The 21233-nt window shown below is 58.6% G+C and overlaps 2 protein-coding genes across 2 annotated transcripts; one reads left to right on the forward strand and one right to left on the reverse strand.

Annotated features, from left to right (window-relative positions):
- Nucleotides 1-3655: 3655 nt before the first annotated feature.
- Nucleotides 3656-5676, forward strand: CDK5R2 (cyclin dependent kinase 5 regulatory subunit 2). The gene has a single exon (XM_065841038.2). The coding sequence runs from the start codon at nt 3811-3813 to the stop codon at nt 4771-4773; it is 963 nt and encodes a 320-aa protein (XP_065697110.1). The 5' UTR covers nt 3656-3810; the 3' UTR covers nt 4774-5676.
- Nucleotides 5677-12447: 6771 nt separating this feature from the next.
- FEV (FEV transcription factor, ETS family member) lies at nt 12448-18411 on the reverse strand. The gene is made up of 4 exons (XM_065840682.2): nt 18297-18411; nt 17632-17688; nt 16549-16755; nt 12448-14055 (listed from the first exon to the last, which is right to left on the reverse strand). The coding sequence occupies exons 1-4, from the start codon at nt 18409-18411 to the stop codon at nt 13544-13546; spliced, it is 891 nt and encodes a 296-aa protein (XP_065696754.1). The 3' UTR covers nt 12448-13543.
- Nucleotides 18412-21233: the final 2822 nt, after the last annotated feature.

The following is a 21233-nucleotide window of genomic DNA, read 5'->3' on the forward strand; positions in this document are numbered from 1 at the left end:
CAAGCAAGCTATTAAAGAACAGCTCCAGCCAACCAGCAAACACATACTCATTCATCGTTCTGCAGCAGAAAGGGGGATGTGCCAGCTGATTTTAGCCAGGACTCCTCACAAAGCCCATGCCCAATAGCTCAGTAGCCTGTAGGGGAGCTGGGATCAGACTAGGAGGCCCAGGACCCTCCAAAATGCCTTTTTTTATGTCCTGGGGATGCTGGAAGAGCTGCCCTGCCCCAGGCTGGAAGCTTGTGCATTTCTGAGCTACAGGCCCAGCATGGCAGCATCATGCAGAGACAGCTTGGAGAGGATGTGAGGGTTGGCATGGGCTTCACCAAGGCCTGACCTGCCCCCACATTCCCACCTGCACCAGGCAGGCAGAGCTGTGCAGTGGGATGCTCGTCGTGGGTGGAGCAGAGTGGGAGACTGACTGCCAGGCACCCCCAGGGAGCCGTATGGTTCCTGCAGGTCAACGCTGGCTCTTTTAGAGCCCTCACACAATACTGCCTGGTTTTACCCCTGCTGATCCCTCCCTGCCTGTCTCCATCCCAGGAGCCCCAGCCAGCTGTGCTGGATACCAGAGTGCTCCAACTCCCCCTCTGGAACACCTCTGATTCAGAACAGAGATAGCCCTTTACACAGCCCAAATTAGGGGCCTGGACAAGAAACCATCCCCTTGTTGGTGCTAGCATGAAGTTGAGGTATGCGTTGTCCTGGCTAGAGTGACCCTTCAGAGCAGTGTCTCTGTGTATGCCAGCGGTGTCCCGGCAAAGCCACACCACCAGCAGCTGAAGATTTGGCCAAGGGCAGGAGCCTGAGAGCAGCTTTGAGACAGAACATGCCCAGAGTCCTAATCTGTTCCTCCCTCACATCCAAGGGCACGTCATTCCAGCTGCCTGGAGTGGGAACCACAGGTCCCTGGGAAAGGGAAATGCTGCCCTTCTCTCCTGGTTGGTGCCTTTCCCTGCCAACTGACCAGTTACAGCTGAGACCTAAAGGAAGAGCCAAGCAGAGATGGCCCCAAGCTGGTGCTGTATCATTGCCTGCCAGCCTCAGAGCTGGAGCCGAAAGATTTAAATGGAAGAGGGGGGAAAAGATCCTCCTCTTTCACGTGGGTGAGCAGCTGCTACCCAAGTAAGCTGCAGAGCTGCTTCTTTACCTGCATAAGAAACATGCTGCTGTTCTTGTAGTGATTGGGTAATTATCTAGTGCTTGCAGGAAGCCCTTGCTGCCAGCAGCACTGGCTTGGGTAAGAACTATATGCTGACCTCCTCTACCCCAGAACAGCTCCTGCAGTGGGACACAGGCAGCTGCAGGCAAAAAGAGAATAACTGGCTCTGCAGCTGTTCTTTTGCTCACAGCCAAGTCCTCAAGCTGCATCACTGAACAACCCTGGGCTGGATTTTTTTAAACATGCTTCAGCCAAATTTTCCCCTCCTGGAGGTGGTAGGAGGCACACCCACAACGAGCTGCTCAAGGCCGGTGTATGCAAACCTAGCTGGGGGAGGCAAGGGGTGGCCTGGCCTGGTCCTCTGTGCAAATAGCTGCAGAGCCCAGCTCATCACTGCAGAATACAAATAGCCCTTCTTAATGAGTTCAGGGAAGCCAATATGGGAGGGCTGACACAGGGTGGAGGCAGATTCATGTGTTTCAGATGTAGCGATCTGAAAGCAATTTTGCTCCAGCAGGAGCAAGCAGTATGCAGGAAGGTCTCTGCTTCCTCACCTGCAAAATTCAGCTGTGGATTTCCAATGAGACCATGTTTGCACACCAGAAAATCTGTCCATTCTCAAACATGCAAAGAGAGCGAAGACCACAGGCTCCTTCCCATCCATTCCCTAGGGCTCCTCCATTTTCTCATCTAGGTTGAAGCCAACTCTCTGTATCTAAAGCTCCTGCCTTAGTCTTCATCAGGAACCTTGTCCTGATTTTCTTCCTCTGTATTTGTATCCCTTTACCAAATCCTCCTGGTTACTTCAGCCCAGCCTAAGCTGGCCTTGAGTAGGTGATGCTAGCCCAGATCCACTTTCATCCTGGCCAGTCCCAAAGCAAACCTCTGTGTCAGGAGGTCTGTGAGCACATATACATTTTCTTTGCAGATCCCACTGTGGCCTTTTGCAAGAAAAGAGCAAGACATGGTTAGCCTTGCCACATCACAGGATACATGGGAATGGGACTTTGCCCCCCATCCCTGCCATGGCACAGCCTCTGCCCAGTCCCCAGGTGTGGCACGTAACCCCAGGCATCGGGAGGCCCAGATGGTACTTCAAAACCCTTCTCTGAGCCTTCGCTTTCATTGCAAATGCCTCCAGCATCAGCAGTGCAGGAGGAAGTGGGAGGGGCTGGCTTAGCTCCTCCTGGTTGATAATTCATTATTGCCTGTTAGCCTGGATCCATGCTGCAGCAGCTACATTCTGGCACTGGCATGTGTTCATTTCACACATAAAATGCTGTATCAAAATGCATCATTGAAACATTCTCCCTAAAACCTTTCCCAGCTGTCTCTCCCAGTGCTTTATATGCAGGAGCAGACCCAGCATTTGGGGTGTTTTTTTCCTAATGGATGCCTGACACCCACTGTAGCAATCAGAGCTGTAGGATCTGTCCTTCAGCTAATGAGAAATACAAGGGGGATCTTCCTGCAAAGGGCAGGGAGGTAGTAAGCAGAGAGTGCACGTTTCATCCATGCAGTTCTTGAATCTGGAGAGGGAGAAGCAGCCTGTGTGCACATGGTTGGTTTATCGAATGCCATTTTGTAGTGATGCGGAAGTGCAGCATTTCTTCCCTCCTCCCCTGAGGGCTCTGGGAGCTTTGGACTGAAGGCCTGGCTGGTCTTGCCTTGATGACCTGGAGGAGGCCCCTTCCCCTTTCTCCAATGTCCCTGACTTTGGTCTGATGCTGGTAATTGTCAGTGTGGTGGTAAATCTTCCCTTCACAGCTGAGCAGGAAGAGGTGGGGTGGGTGGGGGACCCACAATTCACACAGCAGGTTCTGGGGGTGCTCCCCCTCAAGCTGGGTGTCTCCTGACGCCTAGAGGGCCATGCCCAGGGTTGGGCTGTTTTTTGTGAGAGCTGAGGCTTTCCTACCAAGCCCAGCCCCTTCATGGCAGCTGTTGAATCACAGCCAGCCTTTCCCCAGCGCCAAGCCCTCTCCTGCTGCTTCCCCAGCACATGCTCACACACTTGTTCCTCACCCCTTCTCCTCCTCTCCTCTGGCATTGCCCAGGGTTTTCCTTCCCTACTGTGTCCCCTTACCACTATTTGGGGAGGGCTCTGCAGTTCTGGGAAGGTTCATCCCTCGCCTTCTAGGTAAGAGCACAGAGCAGGACCTGGGTGAGAGCAGCCAAGTTCAGACAAGCCCCCCCAGCCCCTTCTTGTGTCCTCTGGGCTTCCCCCTCACCGGGCACTACCACCTCCTCACGTCCCTAATACAGAGGCCTGAGGGGGTCGGACAGCACCACAGATCCCAGGCCCCCGCCCCAGCGGCAGCACCGGGTGAGCCCCCCCACCGGTGAAGGTCACACCGGGGCGGCCGCCGCCCGGCAGAGCCACGCCGTGCCGAGCTCCCCCCCTGCCGCCCACCGGCGAGGGGGCGGGCCGCACCGGAGGCCCGTGCGGCGGCGATTGGCTGGCGGCGGGGAGGCGGGGAGCGGCGGGGCCGCGGCTGGCTGCAGCGGCGGGCGCGGAGCCCAGAGCGGGCGCGGCGGAGCATCCTCGGGTACCGCGGTCCCGGTGCGGGCCGCTTCCCCCGCAGCCTCCGGCCTCCTATGGGCGGTGCCGGCGCTCCGGCCCCCGCACGCCCGTCCCGCTCGGCGTTAGCATGGGCACGGTGCTCTCCCTCTCCCCCGCCGCCTCCTCGGGCAAGGGCGGCGGCGGCGGGGGGCTGCTGGCCGACAAGGCGTCGGGAAGGGTGCCGGCTAAGGGCGAGAGCCGGCTGAAGCGCCCCAGCGTGCTCATCTCGGCGCTCACTTGGAAGCGGCTGGTGGCCGCCTCGGCTAAGAAGAAGAAGAGCACCAAGAAGGTGACGCCGAAGCCCGGTGGCGGGGCCCCGGGTGGGGGGCCGGGCCAGCCCGACCCGCTGGTGGTCCAGCGCAACCGCGAGAACTTGCGCAAGTCGGTGGTGGGGCCGGCCGAAGGCGCCAAGCAGGGCCCGCTGGCCGTGCCGGTGCCCACCGTGCCCTCGGCGCCGCAGGAGCTGCACCCGGGCTCAGGCGGGGGCAAACCACCGCCGCCACCGCCGCCGGCCGGCAGCCGCGCCGCGGGCTCCCCGCGCCGCGTGGTGGTGCAGGCGTCCACCGGCGAGCTCCTGCGCTGCTTGGGGGACTTCGTGTGTCGCCGCTGCTACCGGCTGAAGGAGCTGAGCCCCGGCGAGCTCATCTCCTGGTTCCGCAGCGTGGACCGCTCGCTGCTGCTGCAAGGCTGGCAGGACCAGGGTTTCATCACCCCGGCCAACCTGGTGTTCGTCTACCTGCTGTGCCGGGAAGCGCTGCGGGGCGAAGACATCGGGAGCCAGGCCGAGCTGCAGGCCGCCTTCCTCACCTGCCTCTATCTTGCCTACTCCTACATGGGCAACGAGATCTCTTACCCACTCAAGCCCTTCCTGGTGGAGGGCGACAAGGGGCGCTTCTGGGAGCGCTGCCTGGGCATCATCCAGCGTCTGAGCGCCAAGATGCTGCGAATCAACGCGGACCCGCACTACTTCACGCAGCTCTTCCAGGACCTCAAGAACGAGGGCGAAGGCGGAGACAGGTCCAAGCACTGGACGATCAGCCTGGACCGCTAGGGAGGTACCGGGTCCCTGGCGCCGGGGACGGAAGGGGCAGCGCACCGAGGGGCGGGGGAGGCGAAGGACTCTGCCGGATCCCCCCTCCCCCCTTCCTTTTCGCCTTTCCTGCTCCCCGGCCGTCAGCTCCACAGAGACGCTGCCTGGACCTTCTTTGCTCGGGATCCGGCCCCTCCTCCCCCTTCCGACCCCAGCTGGGGACTGCGCTCCGGGACACCGAGACGGCGGAGAAGACCGGGGCGGTGGGGGGGGAGGGAGTGGTGTTCCTCCCACCTGCGCGATGGGGAGGGGGAGAGGCTGCTGAGCGTTTCTGGATGCGTTTTCTCCAGAAAAAAAAAAGAGGGGAAAAATATAGGTGGGGGTCCGGGGCAGGTGGGCACGGGGGGGTTCTCCTGAGTGCTGCGGGGTCCCCGGGCGCACGGTGCATGTGAACGAGCCCCCCGCGCGGGCAGGGCCAGGCCCCGCGCCGCCGGCCCCGGAGCTGTCCGTGGTGCTGGAGCCGCCGCGCCTCAGCAGACAAAGGCGGGCGGGGGGGAGCGGGCTTTCGTGTCGTAGGCGCTGCCTCCCGCCCAGCATGGGGTACACGGCCCCCCCTCCTCGGGCATGGGCGACACTGCCCCTCATCCCGCGGGAGCCGCTTGTTTGCCCCTTTGTTCGGGTCGCTGGGGAGTGAGGCGCCCAGCCCCCTTTTTTGCGGGTGATACCCCCCTCCTCGGTCCGTCCCTCGAAACGGGGTCCCTGTGGGGTGAGCGCCCCCGCCCTCCCACCTTGGCTTGCTGCGGAGGGAAAGGGGTTTGCGCCAGAGAAGGCCTAAGGAACCCGGGGGGAAGGGGCCTGTTGGGAGGGGGTGGTCCCTCTCCTCTTGCTTTGCTTCAATGGAGAATAAAGAGCGGCCTGGATGGGCCTGGTGGTGGCTCCCTGGACTTGCCGGGCTGAGGGATGCAAGGTGGGACCGGGGGGTTGCACCCAAAGCTTCCAATTTTGCCTCCTCTCCAAGAGGAATTGGGTGGGGATGGTTCTCAGAGGGGATTTCGCTCCCATGGTGTGAGTTGGGGGTCAGAATTGCACCCCAGTTTGTTGTGCCCAAGGCCAGTCCTGATCTGTTCAAGTGCCCCTTGGCTCCCTGTGAGCTCTCCTGGCCTCCTCCATTCTAGAATGAAATGCCTGATGCCTGTCTGCCACACTCAATTTAACTAGGATATTTAACTGGAATCCCACAGCCCTTGTCACCTCCTCTTTTTTTTTTTTTTGTGTAAAAGAATAATTATTTTACTTTACCCTAAAGCTATACCCCCTCACCTCCTTCCTACCTACCTCTGCTTTGCCCTTCTCCAGCAGCAGCAGGCTTTGGGAGCTGTGTTGCTAGCCCTGTTACCAGCACTGTGCTTCTGCAGACCCCCAGGGAGAGGGGTGGAGAAGGGGAAGGCTTTGCCTTTGCAGCTGGTTGCTACACTTCAGGCTACTGAATTTGCTGGGGCTTCTTTAGCAAGATCCAGAGCACATGCTCTCCCATTGGGGTCTGCATCCAATGCTTCCCCAGCCCCTCTGAGCCAGATGCTTGTGCTCTCCTCAGCCAGGAAGAGCTGTGCTGGCTCTGCAGGTCATGGAGGGTAAGCTGGATTCTCTCTACCTTTGTGTGCATCAGCAGAGCTGCTAATTAGGCCCAATCTGGCTCATTCAGGCAAAGCTGTGCAGCCAGGAAGACAGCACAGATGTCCCTGTGACAGGGGCTGACCTGGCAGGATGCTGTGCAAGGCATTTCTGTGGCTGCATAAACCTGCTGAGACCTGTGCTGCTCCCCGTCTTCTTGTCCCTAATGGGTGCTCTTCTCCCTGCCTTCAGATTGACATTTGTGTGACCTTGTGGTGAGCTGTCTGGGCATAATATACTCATGACCCACCCCAAATCTGGCCATATCCATGTCTTGTGCTGGGGAGGTAGCAGCTCTGACCTACTCTGGCTTACATAGGGGTAGAACTGGACCATCCTATAGGGATGCTGGGGAAGCCCTGACTCCCCCCTGTAGGCATTTTGCAGAGAGAGAAACTGAGACAGAGGGAGATGAAGCAGCATGCTACAATCCAGCAAGAAGGGTCTGCAGCATCGCAGGATAACACCCAAGCTGTTGGTTCTGGCTGTCTCCATCCTGAGCCTGTCCAGTGGCCCCCTAGCCCTGGCTGAGGGGCTTTGTAGAGTATCCTCTCCAGAGCTGAACAACCTGCCAGTATTGGAGGTTTCCTATCCCACAGATCCCTTTAGAGACACTCTGAGGGTCCTTCAGCCTTAAGCCCCAGCTTTTTAAAATGCTTCCAGCTGCAGTGAGGCCATATCCTTCCTCCTCCCTTGTGTTTCATTGATTAAGAGTACTAGGCCTCATTGGGGGATTTAGGAAGAGCTAATTGCAGACTGGTAATTGAAGACAGCTTGGAATCTCTGGAAATGTCAAGGAATGAGAGATGAGCTTATATGCTCCTGTGCATTTAAATATGCATCATCTGCTCAGTCAGAGCCTTACTGAGGGGAAAGATGTCTGGTTTTCCCTCCCCCAGAGGACCTTGTACAGCTCCTGGGGGGAGCACTAATCTTACCTTGCCTAGGAGCCTTCTGCTTCCCCAAGGCAAAGAGGAGGTAGGGGGACACAAGCATGGGAGGATACTGAGGGTGGGAATCCTCAGTCAGGTTTGGGAGCTTGGTGTTATCCCCATTCAAAAGCTGTGTGCTTTCATCTGCCAGGCCCTTGTGCTGCTGCGTGATGCCATGGGGGTCTGGGCTCAGGAACCAGCTGTGGGGCAGCAGTAGGGGGATGGATAGAGCTTGCCCCCAAACTTGTGTTCCCTGCAGCCACCTGCTGCTCCCTGAGGAGCAGTGAGGGGCTGAGACCTCTGAAGATGGGCTGGGAGCCCCCTCTCACTGCCGGCCACATGGCTCTGCAGTGTCTAGCATTGCAGGAGTGGGGCAATTTACATTGTGTTTGAGGCTCAGAGGTAGAGCAGCAAGGCCAGTCCAGGGATCCATTACCACAGGGCCTTGGTGAAGCATCCCAATTCTTTCCTAGTTTGAAATTCCTCCAGCAGCAACACATCTCTCTATGCCTCACAGTTGATGGTCCATGTGCTCCACCGCACATTGCAGCAGGGGAGGTGAGCACAAGCTGCATGATGCAGCCTGCAGTGGGTTCAGCTCCTCCTGCCCCAGAGAGGTCACTTTGCAGGCTATATCATCTGTCTTTTGCTCCCCAAGGGTGCACAGGGCTGCTGGAAGCACCCTGGGTGGCATGAGTCTCCAGGATTCATAGTCACCCATGAAAGGTTGGTTTTCTGCCTAGAGCTCATGGAGCAACAGCTCTGTGGGACTGCCCTTGCCCTGTTGCTCCATCTGTAGAGCAAATTCCATGTGTTGGACGTGCTGGCCATGGCACTGGGGCATGGAGGAGCGATGCGCGCTGGAGCAGCCAGCCTGGCAAACTGTGCCTCCTCCTGCCGGACGAACAGTGGGGAAGCTGTGCTCTTGCTATTAAGAACTGGCAGCATCTCCCAGAGTGACTCAGAGGTGCTCCATGAGGAGGAAGCTGCTCCGGATGATGCAGACCCAGTGCCCACATGGCTGGTGAAGGACCTGCTTCAGACCAGCTTTCTGCACAAGCCCTTCTCCTCTGTTCAGTTATGACGGATAACATGTTCTTCCAGGCAGATGGAAGTGGGAGGTCTCTCTTCTGTCTCTTGTCGGAGCTGCCTGGACACTAGCTCCATTGCAACTTCAGGATGTTGCTGCTCTGCTGAATTTGGAATGATTTGTGGGTGCAGGTTTCTGCTCCCTTCCATGCTCCATGGTACTTTGGTCACAGCAGCAGGTGGGATGTCTCGGGGGAGATGTGGAAAAAATGACCCAGGGAGATGGCAGAAAATGGCAGAAAGACCATGAGGGGCACTACACTAAATTGGCTGATGAGTATTTGTAACCAGGGAGAGCCAGGACAGCTGGCACTGACTTTCAGCTGTTGGAGAATGCATCCAAGCTGGGGCGGGAACCTGCAGGAGACTTTGAGCTCTTTCTATGTCCCAAAGCAGCTCAGTGTCAGCAGTGAGACTGAGGGAGGTGGGACAGCAGCCAGTTTTGTCCCCACTGTAGCCAAAACATGGTCTGTGGCATTGCCTGGCTGGTGGGTATGGGACTGAGAAGCAAAGACCGGGAACAGCCCTCTGCCAAGAAGCTGGGAGCAGGCGGAGAGGGGAAACCAGATGCCTTGGAGCCCTGCTGCGATGGCCAATCCTTCTGCCATGGAGCCCAGAAGAGCAGAAGGCCAGGATTGCCTAGGCTGGGCCATTACCTTCAGCCCACTCAGAGCTGAGCATGGAGGTTACCCTGTGCTGTGTCCCCTGACTGCCCTGTGGCTCTATGTCACTCCGGAGGACTGAAATCCTTGGGGGACAGCCAGGGAGCACCAAGTTGTAGCCCAGGGCAGTCATGGGATGCCTGCCCCAGGGAGTGAGTGCCCCCCAGGCTGGACTGGGTGCTGCTCCCTCATCAGAAGTCCTGCATTAGAGCATAATCTGGCATTAGCGCATTAATCCAGTCCTCCTGGCTGCCCAGCCCATGCGCTCAGCAGAGTCTGGCCTAAGGTCTCAGTGTTCAGCTGGACAGGAGCAGCACCAGGGAGCTGCAGCAGCAGCGCCAGGTTTGGGAACTCCATGGAGAACACCCCTGTGTCTGGGGAGGGCAGTGAACAGGGAAGAAACCCAAAGTGCATAAATCTCACTGCAGGTTCATCCACGACATGAAGGAAGAGAAGTCTAGGTCAGGAGTGTTTGCTGTGGCAATACAGCCCCAGTTCTGAGCAGTGTCTTTTGGAAGCATCACGGTTGGTTCTTTGGAAAAGCTTCACTGAGGGTTTTGAAGCCCCTGCACCTGCAGGCTCCAGCTGAGCCATACTAAGTCACGAAGTGCTTTGCAGGGAGCCAGGCCAAGGGAACATGGTGTCTGGAGAGGATGTGAGTCAGCAGCTTGGAGCGGGGTGGAGGGGGGAGCATGCAGTGAGCAGCCAGCGCAGCAGGGATGCAGAGAGGAGGAAATAGGTGGAAACTGGGAGAGCTGGAAGGGGAGCAGGGGTGGACAGGGAGGCAGTCCTTGTAACCTGGGGCAGGTGTGACCTGGCTGGGCTGTGCAGGCTCTTTCCAGAATGAGAAATGAAGCAAGTGGTGACCTGGCTCTGCTAAAACAGGAGAGGGGCTACTCCGTCCCCTCTCGCATCCCTTACTGTGGGACTGGGAGGCTTTGGGGGAGTTTGAGGGCTCCCCCCGCTATCCTGGCAAGAGGCTGAGGCCAGGGCAGAGTTCAGTCCTGCCTTCTTGCTGGCTAAGCAAAGCCAGAAACAAAGGTATGAATATATATATAGGTAGGAAAACAAACATTCTGCCTTTAATCACAATGCAACAGAAGAAGCTACCATGCCATATGCTCTGCTCCCTCACTCTTCCCAGTGCAGGCTGAGTCCCTTTGGGACTGTGTTCTCCCATCTCACTCTGGACAGAGAACCTGAGGACTCCCCACAGGTAGATTTGGAGCCCACGGGTGCACCAAGCCCACACCCCCCACTGCCAGCCTCCTGGGACAGGCTCCCCACCCAGCCGGTGCACTCCACTGCCAGGGATGGTGATGCTCCCCCACCAGGCCCCCGGGCTGGGCACCCCCAGGCTGAGTGCCCCTGCCTGGGGATGATGCTCCTCCAAGTGCTGTGCTGGGCTGGGCCCGCTTGCCCATTGGCAGGATTTTGCTGCAGTCTTTTCAGAGCCAGTGGTTTTGGTGACTAAAGAAAGTGGTGCTGCTGATGGGCTGGGTCAGATGGGGCTCTGAGGAGGGGGCAGGCTGGGTTGTGGGTAGAAGAAAGTGCTCAGCCCCTTCTCCAGTAAGCACAACATGGAGCTGAGGGGCTGCTCTCAGTGGAGTCTGGGGATGAGAGCATCCCGAGTTGTGATGGTGACACTGGCTGCATCTTCAGGCAGGTGAGAGCATCACTAGTGCAGTCCTGCATGGGTGTCCCCCACCTCCCCTCCTGGCTGCTGTACCCAGGGAGTGCAGGGCTGGTTCCTGGCTTTTGGGATGGCACTCAGGGGACAGAGCAGCGGGACTGTGTTACATGAACTCAGAGGAGAGTGGAGCTGCAGCCTGTTACTCTGGGGGTGTGCAGTGGTCCCCTCTCTCCCCTATCCCCAGCATGTCCAGCCTACAATTTAGCATGGACCAGGTCCACAGGGCCAGAAATGAGCACAGAACTGGGCTCACCTGGGCTTTCCTGGTGCAGGCACTGGCAAAGACACAGGAGGGATAGGAGTGGGATGGCGGAGGGGGTAGCTACTAGTGACCCACATCCCTTAATCTGTGTCCTGCCCTGTGTCACGCAGTTGCCTAAGCCACAAAACAGACTCCCTGAATGGGGCTGTGGTCCCCTGCCCTGGCTCTGAGGGAGCCAGCTGTGGCCAGGCCCACATTTTGCCCTTGTAAGGCCAAACTCAAGATGGGGGTGCCTCCAGCCTGAGTGTTGGTTTCATGGGGGTAACTGCTTCTTTTCCCTCAACTTCACCTCCTGCTGTCCTTGGGGACCAGGCTGTGCAAGGCTCAGGGACCCTAAAGGAAGGGACACCACTCAGCTACCCCAGGAGGGACCCCCCCCCGGCCCCCACAGCTCCTTTCCCATACATGAGCTCCTCACTGGCACTATCAGGCCACTCCAACCCACAGCCTGCACCCTCCCCAGGATAGACACTGACATCAGATCCCCCTCCCTTAAGCTGATTAGAACAGTGAGGACGTGTCTGAGCAGATACCACCAAGGCCACGAGTGTCACCAGACTCTGAAGAGACACAGAGGGGGTAGCATGTAACTCCCAGGTCTGGGGACTGCTCTGATTTGGTGGGCACAGATAGATGAGCGGGGGGCTGACCACCCCTTCCAGGGGCTGGGTAATCTGGGTAATTGCATGGCACCCCCTTACACAGCCAGCTGGATCCCTGCCATAAGCCTGGGCCCTGGCCCTGGCACCCTGAACGCCTGATGCAAGTGGGATTGGCAGCACAGCCCAAGGAGCAGGCAAAGGGCAGCCTCTGAGCCCACACCAGCCACCACGGGCACCAGTGGATCTGTGAGTGTGTTCCCAGAGCAGGGCAAGCAGTGCTTCCCTGCTCACCCCAGCATCAGTCACACGTGAGCCCGCCCCATGGCTCAGGACCTCCTTGCTCCTGGCATAGCGCAGCTCAGCAGGGACACCCGCTGCAGGATCAGGCCATACTGTCCCCAGTGTGTGGCCCTGAGTTTGCTGCACAGACAGCCTGGCACCCCAAATTCCCCTGGATGATGGCAGAGCGGCAGATGTCCCACTGGGCCAGCTGCATCCTCTCTAGGATTCGAGCTGCTACATCCCCTTTCCAGCCTGAGAACCACGTATGTAGTTTCCCTGGAGAGGTATCTCAAGAAGTGCAGAGATTTCCAGCTCTGTCCTGTCCCCTGTGGGGCCTCTAGGTGCCAGAAATGATGCTCAGAGAAAAAAGGGTGTCTGGGACAAGGCAGGTTGGCCACATTCTCCCCATCCCAGCCCTGCAGGTGCTTTGGCCCAGATGGGAGGGGGTTTGCTGGGTACTTTCCCCTCTCACCAGCTCCCTGCAGACGCAAGAGGACACAGATCACAGCACCTCTGTGTTTTATTGAAGACCAATCCCTCCCCTGCAGCCAGCACAGAGCACAGTATGCCCAGCTCTTCTGGATCCACTAGGCCAAAGTCCTGCTCCGGAGGATGAGGGTACCTCCTTGGACCCTGGGGGAGAAACCCAGGGCTGCCCTTCAGAGCTGGGTGCTCCCAGCTGTGTTGTCATCCGTTCTATTGCTCCACCTCCCACCCAGCCCAGTCCCTGGGGATGTCCCTACCCATGGAGGGTGTCCCACTGAGCCCTGTGTTTGAGAAGCTAAGGCCACAGTAAAACTGGAGCATGGAACTTGGAAGTGACCTGCAGGACACGGGCTCTTGTGCAGGGTGTCAGGGGACTGTCCTCTGTGGTGTGGCCCTCAGGCACTGGGGAGAGGACAGTCACAGGGGCCAGGCTCTGCTCCCTCCAAGCTCTGGCCTTGCCCTGAGGGTTGGCAGTGCCCCCCATGCCTGCCCTCGCACCTCCAACCTAAGAGCCCTGCCCTGGGCAGGAGTTAACTTGTGCAGGGCACCTGCTCTCCAGACCAAGGCTTCTCCTGAGGGCTGGAGGAGGCCACCATCAGCAGGAGGTGTAGGAGGGGTGGAGGAAAGGAAGGCTTTGGAGATAAAGGTGAGGGAACAAGGAGCAGCAAGGAGGGTCCCTTTTCCCTGCTCAGTGGGACCTTCTCCACTGCATGGAGCTGCCCTGGGCATCCAGCTCCTCACTCCTCTCTGCAGGAAGAGGAGGGCAGGTACAGGCTGGGGACAGAGCTAAGGACATTCATGGGGTGTACAGCATGTTGCAAAGGAAAGGGGGGGGCATGGCCCCTGCCATGAGAAGAGTCCATAGTTTTCCCTTCCATTCACACTCTGCTTTAGGTATCCACACCTGTTCCCAGGATCATGGATCCCACCTTACCCTCCAGCCACTCACATCAGGCAACCAACCCAGCACTCCTTGTCCCCCTCACCACTCCCAAATCTAAACGGGGTCAGCTGAGAGTAGGGCATGATCCCACCCTCCTGTCCCTTCCTGCTGAGCTCCCCAGCTCCATAGCCCCACACCACTGGGAGGTCTGCTTGGTGTGGCCGAGCCTCTAATGGTAGTGGTTGTTCATGTTGTTGAGGTGGGAGGCTGCCATGGCGCTGAATGGGGCAGAGGGCTGGAGCCCATGCCCGGGGTAGAGGGACGGGCTGGACCCAGGCCAGTAGGAGAAGCCAGCTGGTGTCACCCCTGAGGTCATGAGGTTGAGTTTGGAGATGCCCGAAAAAGGCAGTGGAGCCAGGTTGCCCTGAAATTTGTAGAGGGTGTGATCAGGGGCGGCTGGCTGGCACACCTGTGCCAGCCCGTGGAAGTCGAACTTGTAGGCGTAGCGCTTGCCGTGGACCTTGGTCATGATGTTCTTGTCGTAGTAGTAGCGCAGCGCCCGGCTCAGCTTGTCATAATTCATGTTGGGTTTGCTCTTCCGTTCACCCCAGCGCCGAGCCACCTCGTCAGGGTCGATCAGCTTGAACTCCCCATTTGTGCCTTCCCAGGCGATGCAGTTCAGGTTGGCCCGGTCCGAGAGCAGCTCCAGCAGGAACTGCCACAGCTGGATCTGCCCGCTGCCTGCAAGGCCAGGCCCCGGAGACGTTAAAGCTCCCTCTCAAGGTACCAGGAGAGGGGCAGGAAGTGCCCCAGTCTCCTTGACCCCCTGCTATGTTGCCCCCTCCCAGACTCAGGTTTCAGTTGCACCTCATTGCATCTTCCTTGCTCTAGAGACACAGAAGATGGTAATGAGGTTGTGTCTCCTTTGCAGTCTCCCTTCCCCACCTTGCCCCACAAGCAAGAGGAGGAGAGGACACCCCTGCACCTCAGAACAGGTAGAAATGCTCAGCCATCAACACAGGCTACAGTGGGTCTGGATCCAGGGCCCCCACATCCCTCCTACCCTCATTCACACCCCACTGAAGATTAATACCTGCTCGTTTACTTTGGTGTGAGGATCTGGCCTGGTTCTTTCATCTGCAGCCCCAATAAGGAGGTATCTTGGGAGTACCTAGGTCTGTCACAGCATCAATATTCCCCACTGCCACCTCTGCTTGAAACTGGGCTGGTGCCACAGCACTGCCCCTGCCCATCTCTAGGGGCGCTGTGCCCTGCAAGGATGTCTCCATCGTGAGCTGAAGTGGGGGTGCAACACTGCTCTGACCTGCGTTCCTGGCAAGCACAGGCAGGTATAGGAGAGACCAGGAGAGGGAGGGACATGCTGTGGCTTTGAATCAGGCGCCAGTGTTCCTTATTTCCAGGGGAAAACTCTCCCCTCTGAGCCATGGCCGTTGCACTCTCAGGTTGCACTGAGTAGAATGGTGGGTGCCCGAGATGCCCCTGTGCCAGGCTGTGCACACACAGAGGCCTGGCACACCTGGTCATGCCCATTGCGAGGAACAAGGATGTGCTCCCCTCAGTCTGGACAGAGGTCAGGAGAGCAGAGGGTCCCTGGAGCTTAAGGTGACAAGCAGTCTCACCTCTGGGACCCAGCCACCTTGCAGAGCAGCCCTGCACTTACCCAGACCCCTCACCCCCCACTCCCTACCAAGCAGCACCCTCTGCACATCCCTGCTCCCACGCCTTGCCCTTGCAGCACAGGCTCTTCCCACAGCAGAGGAAATGTCTTTGCATTTCATCCTCTTCCCTGTGCTTTTGTGCCACTATTTGGTCTAAAAGTGCTTGGATCCCATGTAGAAGTTTAATACTCATAACCCATGCAGCAGGCAGTTCTACAACTTACTTTTGACACAAAGAGCCACCTTGTCCTGCTTGCTTCACACCCACCTATTTAATCTGGTGCCCCCTAATTCTCACTCTGAAAGATACAGGGAACAGCCATTCCCCATCCAACCCCATCCCATCAAACCCTGTTCAGATATCCTGATGCAGGCAGTCCAGCCCAGGTCTTTCCAAGGTATTGTATTTCCAAATCCCCCATCCTGGGACCAAGGTGGGGGATCTCTCCTCTCGAGGGTACAACCACAGCCCTCACCTCTTCTCCATCCCTTCATCCCCCATCTTGGGCTCCTGTGATCCCCCACCCACAGGGTGCCCCAACCCATGCAAGGAGGGCAGGAAGGTTTTGAAGGTGCAGCTGGGTGGAGTGGCAAGGCTCAACCCTGTGTGCCACAGGGTGCTGTGCTGCAGGACCTGGCAGCTCCCTGAGGAAACCACCAGGAACCCAAAAAGATCCTTCTGACAACAATGCGGTGCACAGAGGATGGCTGGGGCAGGGTCTGCAGTGTGGAGGCAAAAGGCCCCCTCCCGCATCCCAGCTTTGTCTCCCCTCCCACCCCTAAACCAGGAGCCCCCTTTACAGGCTCAGAGCACCCACCAGCCCCTGTCTCCTTGCGAGATAGCCAAGCTACATGGCCCGAACACCACAACGCTGGCCCCGTGGCCATCTGATGACCAGCCCTGCTATGCTCCCCAGCAAGCTCCAGGCTGCTCCCTGGTCAGACCTTGGCCCATCCCCAGCACCCCTCGATGGTTTTCCCCAGACGAATGGCTCTGGCTCCTGTGGTTCCAGCATCTCCCAGCTGACCCATGACCTGCCTGAGCTTCAGCCCTGAGCTGGCAGCTCCCTTCTGGCTGGTGTATCCCTCACTCCCCCGCTCCAAGACACAGGTTCCCTGAGCCTGAATCAGCCTCCCCCAGCTCCCGTGCAGGCTGGCAGCTCTCTCCTCATCAGCTGTCCCTGGAGCACCGGAGGGACCCGAGCCAGGACACCGCACCCACCCTTCCCCGCTACAGGGCTCTGATGGAACCAGGGGCTCTGAGCACTGCGCTCCCCTTTGCTGCAACGGGATGGCAGCTCCTGGCCATCAGGGCTGAGCCGCTTTCCCGGTGGATTTTAGCAGTGTGATGCTCCCAGCCCAAGCCTCCCGCAGCAGCAGGGAACAAGGCTCCGCTGCGGCCGTGTCCTGTGTGGGCAGTGCCCGGCACACGGATGGGAAGGGGTCCCTGGTGGCTGAGGGGTGGCAGAGGATGCCCGTACCCCGAGAGGTCCCTGCTCTGGGTGTCCCGGGGGAAGTGGGGCCGGTCCCAGAGAAGAGGCATCCGTGCTCTTACCTTTCTGCACGCCGGGGCTGAGCGACCCCCATGCCTGGCTCTTCCCGTCTTTGAACAAAGTTTCCCCGACTGGATCTGGGAGGATAAAAGGGGCACGGATGGGTGTGGAGGAAGGAGGCCGGGTCCGTGAGGACTGCGACCCCTCGGCGCCCACCCGCGGGCAGCCTCCCCACAGCCCCCAGCCGCTCCCCCTTGCCTGCCCCGCCGCTGCGGCAAAGCCAGGAAACGCGTCCAGGAAAAAGGAAATCCGATTTCCGACCGAGCCGGGGAAGCTTTTAAATAGGAATAGAAAATCCCACAGGCTTGGGCAGGGAGGAGAGAGGGAGAGTGGGAGAGAGCTGCAGAGCAGGTGGAGAGGGAGAAGAGGCGGGTGGGGTGGAAGAATGGGTGGCAGGAGCAGCAGATGGAAGGAAGGACAAGTGTCGGTGTTTGGGGAGCGGATGGCTGAGGAAAAGAAAGATAGATGGAGAGGCGGGTGGAAGGAAGAAGAGATGAGTGGATGAATGGAAAGACAAAAGGATGAATGGATGGATGGATGGATGGATGGACGGACGGACGGATGGGCAGATGGAGGGAAGGATAAGAAGAAGGAGGGAAGGATAAGAAGAAGGAGGGAAGGAAGAGTGAAAGGTGGACAGGTGGAAGGAATGGCAGGTAAGACAGTGGAAGAATAGGCTGTTGGAAGGAATGGAGGGTAGATGGAGTAGATGGCTGGTAGTGGGGACAGAAAGAGGGATGGAAGGACCAGTGGGTGGGGTGGAAGGATGGATGAAAGCACAGAGGAAGGGTGGGTGGGTGGAAAGATGGGTTGGAAGGACAGAAGAATGGATGGATGGATGGATGGATGGATGGATGGATGGAAGGAAGGAAGAACAGGGGGACAGTGGGCAGAGTGTGTAGGCATGGAAGGCTGCAAAGGCAGCTGGAAGGAAAGAGGAAGGGATGGTTGTGGGGAGAAGGAAAGGCAGGATGGGTGCTGGAGGGAGATGGGGCAGAGAAAGGCCCCCAGGTCAGTGGTGGTGCAGGGCAGGGGGGGGTCGGGTGCTGTGCAGTAGGGCAGCAGCCGGGGGGGTCCGCCCGTACCTGGCAGGTACATGTTGAGCAGCAGTGGCACCGCTCCGGTACCGTGTCTCATGGCAGCTGTGGGGGCGGCCCGCGGGCTGCATGTTTTAATATTCCTGCCCCTATTATTATTATTATTATTATTCCACTTTATCAGGGAGCAGCTGATGGCGAATAAATGGCAGCGGGATGGGCAGGGGACGGGCAGGGGCCGGGGAGGCGGGAGGGGGGGGAGTTTCCAGGCAACTCGCAGGGGCTCCGGGCCCCGGCTCCAGCAATTTCCTCCACTGTAATTAAAGCGGGTGCTGCCCCCCCCTGCTATCGGCCCACATCAGACTTTAATCACGGCCGCGGGTTTCTATGGAGAGCAGCTCTGGCCGCTTCCTGCTTCTTCCACCTCCTTAACTCTTCGCAAACACGGCTCTGCCATCCCAGCTGGGAGCGAGGCTTGGACACTGCCTGGAGACCACCCGGCCCAGCCTCCCATCACTACCACCAGCATCCTGCTCCGTGGCTGGTCGGTGGGCGCAGTGGTCCCTGCATCACCTGAGCCCTCTGCATGTCACTACATGGCATCATCCCGCCTGCCTCTGTCCCCCTGAACCACCCATGTTGCCACCCATGGGGCTCCCTGCTGGCCCCTTCCCAGCTCCAGGGTCCTCAGCACAGTCCTGGGGCCCCCTTACATCTCTCAGATCCCTGGAGTGGGTCGGTTTTGTTCCTGCCACATCCCTGCAGCTCCAGTATCCTGAAGCTGAGGTCCCTTTCCAGCACCCAGAGCTCTGGGATGCGTAAGTGCATCTCCGGTGATTGGTGGCACCAGGATGTACCACAACTCTGCTGCCTCCCTGGTTTCTCCATGCCCTTCTGGGCTGTCCCTGCCTTGGGGAGGGTTACGCGTGTGACCATCCTGGGGTCCCCAGCCCTGTCCCAATTTCTTGTCTATCTTTATTAAGACCTGTAGAGGCTGGGTGACCCCCAACACCTACCCAAACCTGCATGACCCCATCTCCACCAGCTTGTCTTAGGCAGCCCTGGGTGTTGTGAAGAGGGCAATTCAGGGAGAAACTTGTAATAGGGGAAGGATCTGAGGTGATCTCAGCTTCCAAAAGACACATCTGGCCAGGTTTTTCCCCATCATCCATGGCTCTAGCTGCTACATGCAGCTGCGGGGTGCCAGCAGAGGGTCCATCTTCGATGGCTTTGTCCCCCTGGCCAAGAGTGGGCCCTCTGCCAGGACTCCACAGCTTGAGGCAGCCACGCAGTGTGCCAGGAGCAGGCACCAGCTCTGTTCTATGACTCCAATGCCATACAGACAAGCCACCCGTTAGTCCATAACCTCTCCTGCAGTGTTTTATTGATGTCTAGTAAAAGGATGACCTCTCATGCTGGACTTAGCTGAATTTCTTGAAAGTAGTCATCACCAAGATGTCAATCCAATGGAAACCAGGATATGATCACGCCAAGCCCATCAATATTTTTTATACTGCAGACAAAATGTGCTCTACTTAAGAAGAAGCCACAGCCCACAGGCAGCAACACTCAGCCATGGTGCCTCAGGGTGCCACACCCCAACCGGGCTGGTGGCTCTTCCTAAGCGGGGGTGTCCAAAGTGATTAGGAAACTGAAGATCCCATTGGTGCTGAGCTGGGCTCCGGGTACTCCAGCCCTGCTGCACACCTCCATCAGGAAGAGAGAGCAGATGCTGGCAGGGGGAGACATGAGCAGAGCCCACAGTAGTCCCCCACCAATTCCCCACCAATTGTGTTTGAACATAACAGCCCTTAAAAAGTTTCTCTTCCCCCAACTTATCTCTTGAGTTCCCCTGAACCCACAGTGGGGTGTCCCTGCTCTGCAGAGCCCAACAGCCCTGGCTGCTCCCCGCATCGCTCTCTTCCAGCAGCAGCTCCACAGCCTCCCAGACTTGCTTTCGCTGCCTGAGTCACTGGAACAAAGCGCAGGCAACGGAAAACAAGCCCCGGAGACAGTGTGGTTAGGTGTGGAGGAGGACAGATCCGCTGAGCCCCTCTGCCCCCCTGGCATCCCTGGTGACCTGAATAGTCGAAGGCACAGAGCTGGGGGGGTCTGGGCTAAGGGACACCATATCGGTTGGGAGTTGGGGGAGCAGTTTCGGGTCAGCCTGAGAAGCAGGATAGGGCTGTGGGATCTGGAGATGGAGGGTCTGTGGGGGGGCACTAGGGATGGGGATTCCTGAGGGGGTGCTTACAGTGGGGTGTGAGGGGACTGGGGGCTGAGCGATGCAGAGGGAGTGAAGGGTCCCAGGGGCTGGGGAACCCTGTGCCAGTGGGGAGATTTGGGGACCTGAGCGATGTGACCACAGGTTCATGGGGGAATGTGGGACATGGGGAAGCTGGGGCAAACCCACAGGATGGGAGAGGCAGGGTACATGAAGAATCCAGGGAAGAGGGGCCCAGGTCCATTCAGGAGCCAGGTGATGGGGGTTTGGGTCCCTGGGGGAATCTGGGAGATGAGAGTTCAGGTCTGTAGGGCTCTGGGGGACAGAGACCGGACATGTGGAGCACCAAGCTGGCAGCAGCAGAAGGTCCCTCTGGTTCCAAGCCTGCAGTTTGCCCCCCCACTCCCAACCCAGTGCTCTCCCCCTGCCCCAGGATAGAACAATAAGGACCCCACATTTTTCTGTAACCCCCACAGCCACCCCTTCTGGCCCTCCCATGGCAGACCTATGTGCAGGTGCCCAGGACAACTTCACCTGTGTGCCGGCGGTGTGGAGCAGAGCTGAGCTGACGTGGCCTTGTGCTGGCTGCAGCCTGGCTGGGTGTGCAGGAATGTGTTTGTGCAGGGGGAGAGGCCGGCTGCTGTGGGGCTGTGGTGGGGTGGGGCCAGCTGGGACACAGAAGAGACAGGGCTGGGGAGGCACCCCACAGCAGTGACACCCTGAAGGATGGGGATGCACAAGGTGTGAGGGTTTTTTCATCGTTCACGTTGGGGTGCAGGGAACGAGGGAGTGGGGATGTGCAAAGTGTGCGTAGGCACACTTGTGTGCAACCTTGTGTGCAAACTGATGTGTGCAGTGCACACACACACACACACACACACACACACATATGCCAGGACTGGGGTCGCTGTGCAGCCCTGGGTGTCAAGTGTGCTCACACCGACCCCCCCAGCCCAGTCCTTCCCAGTGTCCCAGCACCCTTCTGGAGCACCCACAGCCCCAAGGCCAGGTGTGCTTGTAGCAGGACGGGCAGCCAGGGACGCAGATGTCCAAGCCATCCAGTGCTGTTCCACTGTCCTGCAGCTTTACAGGGGATGTCCTGGGTGTGAGGAGAATCTCAGGATCAGAGCCCTGTGCCTCAGGAGGATTTGGAGTGCCAGAGCAGGATGGAAGAGGAGGAGGAGGCTGGGAAAGGGTGCTGGAGGAGGAGGAGGCTGGGTGGGGCTGTTGGTGTGCCCGGGCAGAGCCGGAGCCGGACGCTGGCACGGATGTGCTGGCGTGGCAGCATGGCCAGGCTGGGGGTGGGGGGACCCGGACCCTAAGGGAGCAGTGAGCTGAGCCCCCTACCAGCTGCAGAACACTGCCTTGAGGACCCCCTGCACCTGTCCCCTGAACCCCCACACAACCCCTGTACACCCCCTCTGTA

The sequence above is a fragment of the Patagioenas fasciata genome, chromosome 7, assembly GCF_037038585.1.
Source record: "Patagioenas fasciata isolate bPatFas1 chromosome 7, bPatFas1.hap1, whole genome shotgun sequence".
NCBI lineage: Eukaryota > Metazoa > Chordata > Aves > Columbiformes > Columbidae > Patagioenas > Patagioenas fasciata.